At 41.2% G+C, this 15,565-nt stretch overlaps 1 protein-coding gene across 4 annotated transcripts in view; it reads right to left on the bottom strand.

The window, feature by feature from the left end:
* The window catches only part of LOC107154244 (sine oculis binding protein homolog), a 157,595-nt gene that overhangs the window by 11,145 nt on the left and 130,885 nt on the right, over window positions 1–15,565 (bottom strand). For all 4 annotated transcript variants that reach the window (XM_015499861.2, XM_048784037.1, XM_048783988.1 and 1 more), the window contains one exon: window positions 8,216–9,499. In XM_015499861.2, the coding sequence (XP_015355347.1) occupies window positions 8,219–9,499 (1,281 nt within the window). In that variant the 3' untranslated portion in view covers window positions 8,216–8,218. The remainder of the gene's footprint in view (window positions 1–8,215; window positions 9,500–15,565) is intronic.

Raw genomic sequence — 15,565 nt, 5'->3', positions numbered from 1 at the left:
ATAGCCATTAAGTCCCATGTTTATGATGTCATCATCATATTAAATGGGACAAATGGAGGGACCTGGATATATTTTTGGTTTGGCAAATTCTAGAACTATTTTTTCAAACATTTGGGATTTGGCTAAAATCAAACCTTATTTTGCCAAGCACTTTGGCCTTAATTTTTAAACCCACATGTATTTTTAAAAGAAATTCAATCTATATGTTTCTGACTCATTTACACTTAACTCATGAAAATGCTGTTTGGGAAGAACTATTAGATGTTGAAGAAAGTTTATGAGCCCTTTTAAGCCTTCTTTTCCCCCATTCTTACCAGAAATTTATATTTTGCTAGCCATAAAGTGGTCTGTGATCAGTTTGATTTATAACCTCCAAAGAATAAATAGATTATGTGTTTGAAAAATATTTTTCCCCTCCTCTTTTCTATAAGTGCCCAAATGGGCTACCTACAATGAAGACAAGCTCCCATACCTTACTTTCTAAGATAGCTGAAGGTGTATTCTGAATACATTCCATCTGCCAATAAATTGTCCCTAAGACATCTGGAGGAGAACTATGACACTTAAGTTCATATGGATATGAACTGGATTGAGATCTGACATACTAATGGGCAGTTTACTAATTACTCTTAGAATAAGAAAAAGAAGCAGAGGCCAGGCACCATGGCCCATGCTTGTAATCATAGTGGCTCAGGAGGCTGAAGCAGGAGGATCACAAGTGCAAAGCTAGCCTCAGCAACTTATTGAGGCCCTGACTCAAAATAATAAATAAAAAGGCTGGGGATGTGACTCAATGGTTAAGTGCCCCTGGGTTCAATTCCTGGTATTAAAAAAAAAAAAAGGAAATAAAAAGAGTGAAACTCAAAGTGGTTCAAACTAGAAAGAACACTTTACATTTTGTGTACTGGAGAATTTTTTTTTAATCACAGATAACCAACTCTGTTTATAACTTTTTATACATTTTAAAAATTAGCTGAATCTACTAAAAATGACATTTGAATTAGAACCAGAGAAGCAAGAACGTGCCTGCATGCTACAGTGGCTTCATCCTGCATCCTCTGGAATGATGCTCAGATACCGCTCAATTATAGTATTCTAGTGGGAGAAGGCTTTTGGATAAAGTACTTAAAAATGGCTTATAAATATTTAAAGTATAAGCATCTAACAAATCATAATGACAAAGTTTTACATTTAACCACATGTGCTCCAAATATCTTGAAATTACTCTAAATATGGGTTTAAAATATCAAAAGGGCTTGTTGATGGGATGCAGAACTTCATAGGGAAACTTAAACCTGATCATTCTTGCTCCCACAACACCCAATCTGCACAATTTTTAAAGTGTGCGTGTGTAGATTTCTTTAGAAAAAGATCATGTTACAGTCCGAATTTCCAAAACAAGAGTGGAAGGATGAAATATAGGGTTTCCCCTTCTCTCACCAAATGCAGTTTAGCCACTTTGCTTCTAGATAATTTGTTATTGTAGGTTGGCTCAAATTTAAGACAGTAACATTTTAGAAACACTTGGAGAACTAAGCCAGCTGCAAGGAGGATATCATTACAAATTGAGACACATGTGTTGTATGGGAACACCATTCATTTCCAATACCAAAACTGTGTCTAGGGAAATAAGCCATGCAAATGAGGGAGAGATATACTTTTTAATGACATTTTGGGGGACATTAGGTCAAAGTTTCATCTCAAATGAGTTCATAAAGTGTGTTTTCCCCTTCAGTTCTTTAAATGCTATCAGTCACATTCTTACTTTCTTTTTTACCCAAATAAAACGTAGCTTGGTATCAAAGACAACACGCCATAGGTTCAGACTGGAAGATGAGAAGACAACCAGCCCTGGGGCAGCCAAACATCTGAATGGGAATGTGACAAACACAGGCCTGTCCCCTCAGCTTTGTGGAAAGGCAGTTCTGCCCCTGGGGGTCCCTGCTCCCTATTCAGGGTTGTGTAGAGGGCAACATGGTGCCCAGGCACAAGCATCTTTTGGCTTTGGGTGGTAACTCAGTCCTAGAAGTGGCAGAGTTAAGAGATCTCAGGGACATCTTGTCTGGTTTGCAATTTAAGAATAATTAGGAGTACACTCAGGAACTAGTTTAAAGCACTAGAGTCCAATCCCAAGTTGTACCATTTATTGTTGTCGTCATCATTTACTTCTGCTCCATTTTCACTAGAACCTCTTAAATGATAAACAACAAATACACAAAACAAATTTGCACGTGCTTCCCTCCCTGTTGTTGATGGCCATGTGTTCTCAATCCTGATCCTACCCTACTTTCCTCCCAAGCCCATTGCTGTGGAGCTCCACAAATCTTGAGGAGCACTATGGAGAATGTACAATTGGCATCTGAGATGTCATTTACTCCTTTTCCTTGAGAATGGGATGCTATTAAATGCCACCAGTGCTGTTTATCTCCTAAAGCTAGTTTCTTTGAACAAATTCCCTTTATGCCTTTTGAAGGCATTAAAAAAAAAAAAGAGTCTACATATGCAGAATGCATTACCTTGACATCCACCCACATATAAAGTGTTTTGCACTTAAAATGGCAACTGAAGGATACAGAAGAATTTCTGTGTGGAACACGGTGAAGGAAAATTGAATGCCCCCACCCTGTCCCTTTGGCATGGTCTCGTTGACAGGAAAGTCTGGAAAAGGCAGGGTGACCGGGTAGAGGTAAGTGTTCCACCGCATGAGGTAAGTGTTCCATGCTGTCTTGTGCTCTGTTCCTCAGACATTGCTGCCCCTCTGAAATGCTTGTCTGCACGAAGGTAGGTGTAAATGATTGGACCATGATGCACAGGCAGCCACTCAGTGTGACAAGGGAGTGATTCATGGAACCCAATCCTGGAGAGTATTTCAGCTCAAGTTTGGCATAGAATCTAAGCACATCCAGTCAATTCTAATTTCCTTTCTCAGGTGAGAAAGTATACTAGAGAGCTGGAGGAATAGGGAGCACTCCTAGATATCTGTCCACAATGTCCCTGCGTTTATTGACCTGCCTTTTTTTTTTTTTCCTGACTCCAGCCATCCTGCTCTCTGGGCCTCAGTGGCAGGGTAGATGGGTTTCCCACAGAATAATGGCATCTCCCAATACTATATAAATTTTGAAAGTCCAAGTGCCAGGGAAGTACCTAGTTTATTTCTTTTCTTGCTTCCCTTTACTTCTTTTTCCATTTGCCAGGTATGGTAAGTTGGAACTTTTGCATTGTGTCAATAAGGCAATCTTTTCAAGGCAAATACTACATTTTTGTAGCTGCAACTGTGGTTTTGCAACATTAGGCCCATAGCAAAAATTGCCAAAAGTTTAAATGCTAATTTTTAAAGAAACCTTACAATTAATTCAACTTTCTCAAATTATGAAAAAATTTCGAAATTATGAAAAACTTTCTCGAGAAATGAAAAAGTCCAACTCAGATATTTCTAAATCTATGGACCTCTTCTCCCAAGAGAATGCCTCTATGATAGGCACATTAAACTGTCCACGAAATTTCAGGGGGCGCTGCTAAAGGCCATTCAGATGGACTAGTCCATGGAGCCATGAGACCAGCATTGGGGAGCTGCCACATGGACTGGAAGGTGTGAAGATCACATCCAGGACTAGTGCTGCACTTGCACTGCCCTGTGTGGGTCCATCGTATGCATTAAGCACTTTTCTAGCCTAATCCTAGTTCTAGGCCTTCTGAAGATGGAAGGTTTTGACTATTTCTGAAAATAATAATAACATGGTCGCATATTATCTCAAATTCCATCATAATCTGATTGACACGATTTCTAAAAGTCAAATTCTTGCACACTAAAATCCTCCCTTTCAAGCCGTTTGTCATGAGGGTTAACATGGATCCAGCAGCTCATTAAATGGGACATGTTTATGGCCCATCTTGACATTGTTCATCCTTAAAGCTTTCCTTTGCAAGTCTGGAATGATCACAGCAAGGACACTCTCAGGTCCTTGACAAGGACGCCCACTAACAGGTGGACATGACACCAACCTGACCTGGTGGCTTCTCATTGACTCTTCGAAGTACCTCTACTAAAACTATAAGGCCAACTGCATTCTGACAGACAAGGCTAACCTTTAACTCAGGGACTGTCACCAATGAGAATTTCAACCATTTTATATACTGGAAACTTAAACAGCTCAAGTTTGGCATAGAATCTGAGCACATCCAGTCAATTCTAATTTCCTCTTGTCTCTTTCAGTTTTCCTTCCTTCCTCTGCTTTAAAAGTGGGCTACCATAGTATTGTTTCAAATAATAATACTATTATTGTCATATTATATACAATAATAATACTTTTTTCTTCAACTTCAGTCCGAGAGACCAAACTGGTAAAAAGTTACTTGCTACCTCCTCCTTTTTGACTTTCCTAATGAGATGAACCCCTCACCTTACAATAATTGGTTCTGGGATTGAGCTGCATGACCAAATTAAGAAGTCAACATTACAGGTCCCCCCTTCCAGCTCCGTCAGAGAAAATGCAGAGCTGAATCTTACTGGTGATCCCAGATCATAGAGTCAAGACCAGAGAAAAGAGTTTCATATTTTCTTTCTATATGTTTCTATGGTTCAAGAAACAAACAAATTTGGGAACCACAAAGGTGGGAAGTTGTATGGACCTGTTATTCCTGGAGAATGGAAGAGCGGGGGTGAAAGGGTTATTCCTGGAACACATTTTTTCCATTGATTATTTTGCTTAAAGAGAATACTTCATTTCCCTGGAAAACTGAGGAGGGGGAGCATTTTCTTTTGAATATATTCAAACATTTGCAAATGGTTACTCTGAACTCCCCAATGTACCATAAACAAGTGTAAACTATAGAAATTCAGAAAAATGTACAAATACAAACAGCTATCCCCCAAGCTCCCAGGCAAAGACAAAGAAGGGAGTATTCCATTTATAAATGGAATTCTTTGTGGATAGAATAGTTTGAGAAATGTTTATACATTGTTTTCCTTATTATTTGTGGGGATGTTTTTTTTCCCTAGCTACAGAAGCTGCAGAACTGGTATTTAGAGTCTTAAAAGTTGAAGATTAAAGGGAGTTTACAACCTTTTACAATCTTCAACTAAACAATTAGTTCTGCCTCTGGAGAAAAATCATTTGAAATCATTTGTAGTTGTATCAACAAATAAAAAAACATAAAGTCAGGTACAGAATAACTTGGAAATGGGAGGGGAGGGCTGTAATTTGCAAGGAACTAACAAATATGATGGTTTCATCAAAGACCGCTGTAGCTGGGTTGATTTTCAGATACAGTCTGCTTTGGATCTATTTTAAATGTTTTCTTTTTTTAAATCATAATACAGTATGAGACAGGTGGACATAACAAGAAGAATGGAGAACACTGACAGGAGCTGCTGACAGACTCTCCTGTGAGAAATCATAATGAATCACCGACGGGCACAGGGGACATTGCTCACAGGCACCTCTCTCACCTACCACATCTCAGACTGCATTCTGCTTTGGGTTTCTTAATGCTTTCGCTTTGGTTTTAACTTGTCATCAAAGAGTGCCCCATCAGGGCACAAAAGCTACCCAGTTCTTTATTTAATGGATGCATTTCAATTCCCACAACCATATGAATGGGCTGAGTTTCTGAAGGTATAGAAGAAAAACAGCATCGCCTTGCGTGTGCACAGAAAAGCAGGAAGGGCCAGAGGGTATGAGTGAATTATGGCAGGCTGAGGCTGCACTGTGAGGTGACGTGGAACTACTAAGGGCAAGAGGAGGTGTGATTGAGTGGAGGGAAGATGGTTCTTCCCCCCTCTTAAATCACTTGCCTTGCCACCTCTCAGTAGCCAACAAAGCCTGAGTATTTCTGACATTAGAGAAAAACTGTAATTTCTTGGGGGATCCATTACAAAAAGAACTCTAATCTCAAGAGGTATTGTCTGAAATTGGCTGAAACCGGGTTAATATTTTTAGTAATGATCCTGGTCCACATGTAAGACCCTCACTTGATTCTTTATTCAGAAACATAGATCATCCAAATAGCCATCATATATTTTATGCTTTTATGAACTTTTGGTCCCATGATACATATAGGCTTGTGTCACTATTCTTGACCAGGTCACTTCTCAACTCACTAATGGAAGTAAATTCTTTCACTCTCCCAATCTTTCTTTAATGCTATTTGAGTGATATTAGAATGTATTTAAATGGTAATTCCCAAGGCTTTCTGACTCACTGAAGGTGGTCACTTATTTGTCACATACCTTCCCATTACTCAAAGCTTTGTCAAGCAGATGAAATTACTTTTCTGAACAAATCAGGGGCATTTTCAACTGAGTTATCTGTGAGGAGGCTGAGGCCTTCTGTCTTCAGACAACAGAACTCACAGATGTAAAATCAAGAAGGAATGAATAACTCGTTTATAGTAGTCTACTTATACTGGAAAAGCCATCCGTGGAAAAGGAACCCTCAAACCATGGTGGCTGAGAATCCCTTCTTACAGCATCCAACAAGTCCCTTGCTCTAGTTCTGTGCTTCCTAAGCAAACCTCTGGCTATGTGAGGTGCCCATGTAGATACACCAACCTAGAGACAATGGGATGGGCACACCACACCAAGGGTTATACTCCATGGTTTTATGTCCCACCAGGTTTGTTGTTGGAGCTAGAAAAATAAGAACTAAATATTATCTGAGCAATTGAGGAAATTGGTAAATAGAGGTTTGGTAGTGTTTTTTTAGAAACTCCCTCAGAACAACTGAGATGGACAAAAAATTTCAGTAAGTAGAGTAAGGAAGGAACCTATTAGCCTATTCTCCTACAGTGGGGTAAAGAAAATGTAGCTCTGGAGTCAGGGAGCCTGCACTTGAATCTCATCTCTGCTTTACTAACATGACAATCATTGTTGATAAGTTCCATAACCTACCCCTCTCCCCCAGTTTATTCTTCAGGAGAATGAATGTGATTGTCTTAATCACATATCCAAATATATACTACTGAGAAGCACTTCAAACACACAAATGGGAGTGATTCTTCTTCCTGTCTCTCCTACGCCAGGCCTCCTGGATTTCCATCCCCACCAGGTAAATGCCTTGGGAGCAGGCACAGCATCATCTTCACCTTTGTATCCTCCCTGGCCCTGGAAGGAGCAGTGCACGAGTGAAGTGCTCAATAAATGTTTTATGTCTCTTCTCTTTTCCATAGGCAGTTGATAAACTCAACAGCATTTTGGCTTGTTTGCTGCCCACTTGCTCAGGCAACAACCTGAACTGAATACAAGTTCCCCCGCTTACCAGCTGATTTGGGCAAGATTTCTAAGCTGCATCTTCCTCTTTGGTATATGCATCCAATGCCTATTCTACCAGGATTGGTGAGAGGAGCAGACCAGGCCACATCTGGCTATGGTTGTCACACAAGCCCCTCTCTGAAATCTGTGACTCTCTCTTGTTTTAGCAAGGCCTTCCCCTTTTCCCTAACCACTGTCTGCAGAAGTGAACAATGCACCAGCTGAGCCACTGAGCCCCAAAGGGGGAGACAGCAAAGCTAGGATTCAGGTTTGCATTGGCGAACTCTGGTTGGTGCCAAACTGAAGGAAGAAAACTGGTAGACAAGAAGTTATGAGCTTCATCACTTTTTCAGGCAAGTGTGGCTTGGTGGCCTGCGCTCAGGTGACATATCTATGTGTATAAGAAGTTTCATTTTTATTTGCATCCTACAGATGGTATCCCATGGTTATCAATAAAATATGATGATTTGGGACATTCTTCCAATGAGGCTACCTGCTGTAGTAGGTCTCCCAGCTCAGGAGTTCCCTGGGCTTTTCACTACTGAAATCTTACGACCAAAATTTAGGGTTCCAAAATAATCTCTCCTTCCTTTCCACATCCTCCTCCTCTCTAGCAGGGTGAATTACAGAGATGAGCCTAATAGTAAAATTAAAATGTAATTGAAACAGTCTTTTTACTCCAGTTCAAGGCTGAACTTTACCCTCAAGTGACCTTGGGCATGACACTTAGACATGCTGTGGCTGTTTTCTCAGCTGTAAATAGGGACTGGTGTTACTAAGCAAGTGCTCAGTGTCATAGTTGTTGGATCCAAACGTAGATAGTACACGACCACACAATGTGTACTGTAAAATACGCAAGGTTTTTAAAAAATCACGATTATTAATACAACTCTCTCGCCTCTGCCTTGTGAAAAGCAAAGCGAGGTGCAGTGGCTCGTGGAGGAGCGCCCAGGTGGACATACAAACCTTTTACTTATTCTGATTTCTAATTCGGAGGCACCTCCTTTTGAGCGGCGGCTCCAGGTCCTCGGGCCCGGCGCTGAGCATGGGCGAGGAGATGATGCACGGCGCCATGGCAGTCTTCTCCGCGGGTTTTGGCACAGGCTGAATCACGCAGCCGGTCTTGGGCAGCATCCGCAGAGCATAGGCGTGGTCCTCGTCTGCGGGGTTATTAAGGTTAGGGTCCGACTTGTCGCCCCCCGCCAGGGCCTCCTCCCCTATCAGCTTTTTGGCCGCCTCCCCGTCCAGGTGGCAGTTGGAAGCACAGTTGTTCTCCTTGACCGACTCCAGCTCGCTCACCGCCGGCTCATCGGGCGACAGCAGCTNCACGATCACCGGGTATGGCACGAGCAGGGTGGGGGGTGGCACCAGCGGGGCGAGCGACGGCAACCCGAAATTCATCATCTGGGGCACCGGCATCGGGCCATTTGGCATCATGCTCACCGGTGGGAAGGGAAGACTCGGCAAGGGGGCTCCGGGGGGAGGTGGGGGCAGCAGGCCAGGGGGGTTCCCAGGCATGGTGGGCGTGCTCGGGGGATGGATGTGGGGCGATAGCATGGGTCTGTGCATGGGGCTGGAAGTGGGGCCGAGGTTCCTGGGGCCTCCAGGCGGGGGCCCAATGCCGGGAAGCATGGGGTTGGACAGTGGGCTGTTGGGGTTGGAGGCATGGTGTGGTGGCCCGCGGATGAAAGGTGGGCGGATCTGCTGCATGATCTGCTGCTCCATGAAGATGGGCAGAGGCACCGGGCCGCGGTTGGTCATCACCATGGGAGGGCTACGAGGAGGGACGCCGAGGGGAGGTCCGATGCTAGCAGGTGGCTGAACAGAGACAGGAGGGATGTTTGGAGTCTCGCTGATGGGGATGGACTTGGGCACTGGCGTGGGGATTTTAGTGACAGAGCAGTTGGCAGTGTCAGATGGAGAGACCGTGGTGGACGCAGATGGGCCAGGGCCCTGGCTTTGGCCAGCTGCAGCCACCGGGGAGGGGGCCTTCCTCCGAGCATCTGTTAGCGGGATATTCCAAGAGTCTGGAGTGAGCAGCTGCACCCCGGTGCCTTCTGCTTTATTTTCCATGGGAGGGTGTAATGTGCTGCACAGCCCAGCTGGAAGATTGGCCTGGGTCTCTTTGTAGAAAATGTCCATTTTGTATTGATTGAGACATTTTGCACTGCAGAACTGAAGCCTTCTTTCCCCGTCCCCAAAATCCAGGTATTCTTTTGTGTGTCTTATGTGCTTACACCAGTCACATACCTACAACACAGTTAAAAAAAAAATCAGGTAAGATAAGCAATTTCCTTAGGTAGATGGCATTTCACATTTCATGTAAAGGTTCTTTTAAACTATCATAATTTTTCAAATAGGTTGAAGCATTTCCTTCTAAGAGGTAAAATTCTGGAATGTTGTGAAATGATGCATTTGCTTTATAAATACTAACTTCAGAATAGCAATGATCACAGTCCCTATACTTTTTATAGAAATTATGTAGACCTCTTTAAGCATGTCTCAAAGATGGCTCTGACAAATAGAAGTACATATACCTGCCCAGTATACCTGCCCTCACACTTTCATTTGTCAAACAGGCTCACTGTAAACACAAATCTAAATAGTTTTGGAGGGAAGGATTCTCCAGAAAGCTCGGTGGACATGAAACACATAACTCCTTAAAATTCTCCTCATGTAAAGTCACTTTACACTATTCACTGTGTCCAATAATGCAGTTGGAAAGGGTGTGCTGTGTTAACCAATAACACAAAGCACTGAACATCATTATGTCTGGCTTCCAAGGAAAAACTTGGAATTAGTCATGAAGTCTGTGTGAGGTTTAGCTATTCCCAACCTGTGATGTTGCAGCAAGCTAGAATTATTTTTTGAGCTGTTTGCCCACTCTTTCTCAGTAGTCAGAATTTTTGGTGACATTTCTTGGCAGGCAGTCTTATTTAACAACTTTTCAAACATCAGAGAACATTTTCCAAAAGTTGTTATGGCTTTTTCCCCCTTCAAATACTCCTGGCAAAAGAAAGACATCACCAAATTTATTTTAAAGTTGGGCTGCAGAACTAATTAAAGGCTGAGAGCTTTTCCCAATTGGAAATCACCAGACATCAGAGTTCAAAAAATAGTCATTCTCGGCTTCAGAACCCATTACTTTGGAGAAATTATTGTGATTTCATTAACACATTAATTTTGCAACACCATCAGCTCTCACAGATGGTGAAGACATGATCTACAATTCAAATATGACTCTTGTTTGCACAAATGTCTTTCCTTCATATGGCATTTTAAACAAGAATTAATATGAGTAATCTTGCCATAGCTATAAACAGATAAACAGATGTCAAAATTTTCAATAGTTCTTTCAGTGCCTCACTTTTTTTGACAGACTTTTACAACACACATTCTTTTTTCTTTTTCTTATTTATTTATTTATTTTGTCATTTCCTTAGCACACAAGCCATACAGCACCAGGGAGGAATTGTGAAACAGTGCAATGGTGAGTTTATTGAATTCAAGTTTCTCTCCCATAAAGCACTGGTTCCAATATGGTTCTAAAAGGAAACCTGTTTTTGAAGAGTGTCTGTTCTGATGTGTGTGTGTGTGTGTGTGTGTGTGTGTAACTATTGTAAATGGATGTAATTAAAAGATGATAAATTTTAATAATGATTGGTCACATAAACAATGCAAAAACAACATATGCTGGGCATTTGATTACTCATCTCATTTAACTCTCAGCTTTTCTTGATTGTAAACAGTGGTGGCATGCTGCTATGTGATTGTGGGCGAATACTCGCTTGGCAGATGTGGGTCTGTATGTGCAAATCTACTCTTTTCCTTCTCACTTTTTTTTCCTCCACTATATTTACAGGTAATAAACTTGACAGTGTGAGATTGAATAAAATAAATTTATTGCCACCCATTAGTTTTTTAGTCTGGTCTCATATCAAATTGTCCTTTCAAAACACTTCTTGCAAAAATCTGAGAGTGAGAACACTGCTGAGTGACCTTTAATGATTAGAAAGGCATCTTCTCAATTTAGTTAGGAAAACTGTTACAGAGATTAAAGAGGTTAAGAAATAATAATTTTAATATTTATAGTCTCCTATCTTTCACTACAATGTTTCAGGTTCTCCTCCTGAATTAAGTTTTTTTTTTTTCCATTAGTGAGATGCCCAGTTTACAAATACATGCAGAATTGCCTTTGATAAGAGTCCCACAGAATCCATCAGACCCTCAAATTTCTCTTCTAGGTAAAGGTTAAAGTAACTAGAAGTGGAAATACCATACACATAAGTTATTTTTAAAGTCTGATCATTTTAATAGAGTTAACATAAAATGATGTGACATTTCAATCTACCATGAAACAAATTCTCCTGTCTCTTTTTCAATATTAGGCCTCCATAGAAAGCCTACAAGCTTGTAAATTCTATGAATTTACAAGCTTGAAGTGAGATATCAAATATAACTTCTTTAATTGTGGACTAAACAACATTATCAATGAATTAAACTAATCAAAATAATATGCCAGTTTTTCTGGCATGCTTCTTTTGGATCTTATTTTTTAACCAGAAGGGGGAAGAGCTTTCTGAAATCCTTAACTGGTTTTTAAATTGCCAAATTGAAAAAAAACAACATTTTTTTGTTTTACTTCCTGAAGATCCCTGTCTCTTCAAGCTAAGTAAATATTTTCAAGCAGAGTGAATAATAATAATAATAATAATAATAATAATCTAAATATAACTTAAATGTTCTCCCTTCATTTCCTTCATTTTAAAGAATTCTTTAATGAATAAGGATTGTTCATAGATTTATTCTAATTATCAAGTGAGAATTCCCCACCATATTTGATCTATTTCCACATAGGAAGAATTACAGATATTACAGTTAAGCAAAAATTCTACTTCATCAAACTTCTCCATTGAAACCAAGGCTTAATGTCAGCGCTTGACTTTCTGCAGCATCTGCAAGTGCTCAGGCCGTAGCATGCCATTTTTGTCCTGTTTTGGGGTAATGTGAGTAGTGTGTGTGTATCATCTTGCCTTATTACATTTCAATTCAGAACACTGACCTAAAAATACAAAAAGCAATCTTTCTGATGAAGAAAAAAATTATTAGAGGGGGAAAAATATTGTCACTTAAGAAATAATGAATCAAGTCTGTCTTACAGGACACATCATTTAAGATGAGGTCAATGAATTTATGGCACAAATGGGTATATCATGTGAGGCAATAACACACGGTACCATCATTCATTCTACATCTAACTAATGACACACTTGTAGTAATTAAAGATTTCATCATAAGAGGCTGAGCTGATTACTTAAGATGTGGTAGCTGGGTGAAAATATATACTGTATCTCCCTCTCTTTAATAAAATAACATTTGCATATCCACAAAATACACTGCCTGTGTCTCATGCACGGAGGTTTTCTGAATTGTGGTGGTGTGGGAGTATTCTTCCCTTCTTTTCCTATTGACCAACTTTACATTTTGTTAATTTTATTTTATTTTTACTTTTTGAGGCCTTCTTTTTTCTTCATTATGCCAATAAGTACCAAAATTCCTTCAGATGTTTTAAAAGATAAAGACAAGAAGTGCAGAGCTCAACTTGCTGGGCTCGGGAATGATTTTCCCCTAATTCCACCCCAGCTTTGTTTCTGTTGGAATCTGGCCTCTTTGGTTCCCCTTCTCTCCCTAACAGGTCCCAGATTGGATGGGGGCTGACGCTGTTTAACGATGCCAATCTGGGGACTGAACAATCAGCAAATGCGATGCCATTGAGCAAGACAGCTGAAATGCTTCGTATCACAAATACATAATGTATCACCAGGAAGACAAAAAGATCACAAAGGAGATAAACAAATGCATGTTCCATTCAACCCCAGAACAGCAGTCCTCAAAAAGATTAAATTTACCTTCCTGGGATGTGTCCAATTCTAAACAACAGAATGAACATTTCCTTTAGTCCATTTAGAGTATTTATATTTTGGTGGCTGACTGCCAGGGTAGTACTTATAAGCTCAGTGGCCTGATGGATTCACTCCTTTCCTGTGAAATAAATGTGTGGCAACCTACACCGTTAAACTGCTCAAAAGACACTGCCTCAGCAGAAATAGCACTTGCTCTTGATACCAGAAAACTGAAAGGCAGGACTTCTGGTTCCTATAACTCTTTCCATCTTGTATTTCCTCTGGAAAGAAAGAAAGCTATTCATATTGGCAACTGAGCCTTCATTTTTATATAAACGTCCAAAGTCAAAGCCAAAGTATGCCATGAGGTTACCCACATGGGCACAATATATACATTCTGCTGGGCTTATGAGAAGATTTGGGTAACTGGGGGAGGGGGGGCAGGGTTTCTAATTAACACATTAATCAGCTGTCAGCTGTGGGAGTAAAGTTCATCCTTTAATGGAACCCACCGCTGCCTTCTGAGTGGTAATCTGGCATCAGGCAATATTTAATTAAGAAACCCTTGTGCTGAAACCTTTCTTCTCTGGGCAAAGACATTTGCAGCAATGGAACAGTAAAAAAGATATTAGCATCTGTTTGAATGCCATCAACAATTTAAAAAACAAAACACATCTCTCTGTCCTTTGGACTTTCCGCTATTATAGCACCCAGGCAACGTGCAGAAGTTGTAGATCCTTAAGTGAGATTGCATTTTGTCATAGGATGGTGGTTCTCTAGGCCTTGTGTGTTAAATTTGGCATTGAGCTTTTGGTCCAGGCCAGCTCAGAAACTCCTGGGCTCATTCAGGAGTGCTGCAAAGGAGGCTGGAGAACATGGGTGGCGGTGTGCAGGGTTTTGAAGGCTTTGGGGTCTGCCCTACCTACGGGCAGTCACTTCATAGCATGAGTGCAGACTGACCCTCCTGCACACTTGCTCCAAGCCCTACTCTGCGACCCTGATCCCAGCATCTACTGTTCCTTTGGGTCTTGACACTGACTCTAGCAAGGATCTAGACAGGTGTACTTGGGGGACAGAAGCTACAGAAACCACGTGGGATCTGGAATCAGAAAATATAGGCGCGAGTCTGGGCTCCATTAAATAATAGCACTCAACCTTATGAAAATCTCAGCCTCGGTTTCTCCATCTGCAAATTGGAGCTAATCATGTGCCAGGTATATTGCCAAGCTTGTCACCCAGTCTATCTTTTTAATCCACAGGCTTCCCCACCATGGTTGCTGAAGGTGCATATATTTTTAAGTCCAACTTGTGGGAAGGATGCTTCAATGGCAGTGTGAGGAGGGAAAAGGAGATTGTTTTTCTGTGAGCCCAGGTGTCTTTGATAGAAAATGGGGCATGTTTCTCTCAGGACAAATGCATGCCATGCCTCACAGACACCAGCCCCCACCCTGCTTTCCAGGAGACTCTGTCTCAGGGGTAACAGGGACCTTCTGCAGTGACAAGGAAGCCAGCCAACAGTGTTGTGCATATCCAAGTTGTCCATGGCCCTGAGAACCCTCTATCCGGCTCCTACAGAGCCCTCTTCTTGTCCACAGGCAGACATTCTCCAATGCAGGAAAAGCCTAATAAAGCAGCATGGCTGCCTGGACATTAGGATTAGAACCACTAAAACGAATACTTCCTCTTAGGTTCAACTGCTGTGTGAAAAGTGGGAGCCATAAACTGTGCTATTCATGTTTTATTTAAAAACTGAGCTGATGGACGATCTGCTTAACTCATTACATGGCAGAACTATCTTCCAAAAGAACGCCCAGAAGTCACATTTTCAGATGCCTTTAAGATGGGCAGAACGTACCCTCCAGTGGCAGAAGGTAGGTGTGAGGGAAGAGCCTTTGTGGAGGCAGAAGGGGCCACCAAAAGTGGAGAGGGCAGCCAAGCTCACCATTCCAAGTTTTTATGCAAACTGGAATTGAGAAGGAAGAAGAAAAAAGAATGATCTGGCTACAGACATTCAAGGCCATACCAAAATCAGGAGAGGGATTTTGATAGGAACAGCTAGGTGTCTTTCAAAAAAGCAAATTCATGAAGAAGTTCATTTTCACAATGAACTTACAGGAGGATATTTGCTACATAGTTCTTTATATTGAAGAGTCTTCTTAGGTTTTTGTCTTGTTTTGCTTGTATTTTTTTTCTGTCTCTGTCTCAGTTTCCCTTCTCTCTGTTTTCTTCTGTCTCTCTCTCTCCTTCCCTTCTCTAAAATAGGATTTGGAACTTAAGTAGAGGTTAAAGAGCATCTTTGTTAGAATTAAAAATCTCATTAGGAAACTGCCCTGTAGGAACTCTATACGGTGACTTGAGTCCTACTTATCTTGCAAGTTTTAAGCAGGAATCCAGAAGTCTTGGCTCAGGTCAC

The sequence above is a fragment of the Marmota marmota genome, unplaced genomic scaffold, assembly GCF_001458135.2.
Source record: "Marmota marmota marmota unplaced genomic scaffold, marMar, whole genome shotgun sequence".
NCBI classification, from domain to species: Eukaryota; Metazoa; Chordata; class Mammalia; order Rodentia; family Sciuridae; genus Marmota; species Marmota marmota.
This window is presented reverse-complemented; position numbering and strand designations above follow the sequence as displayed.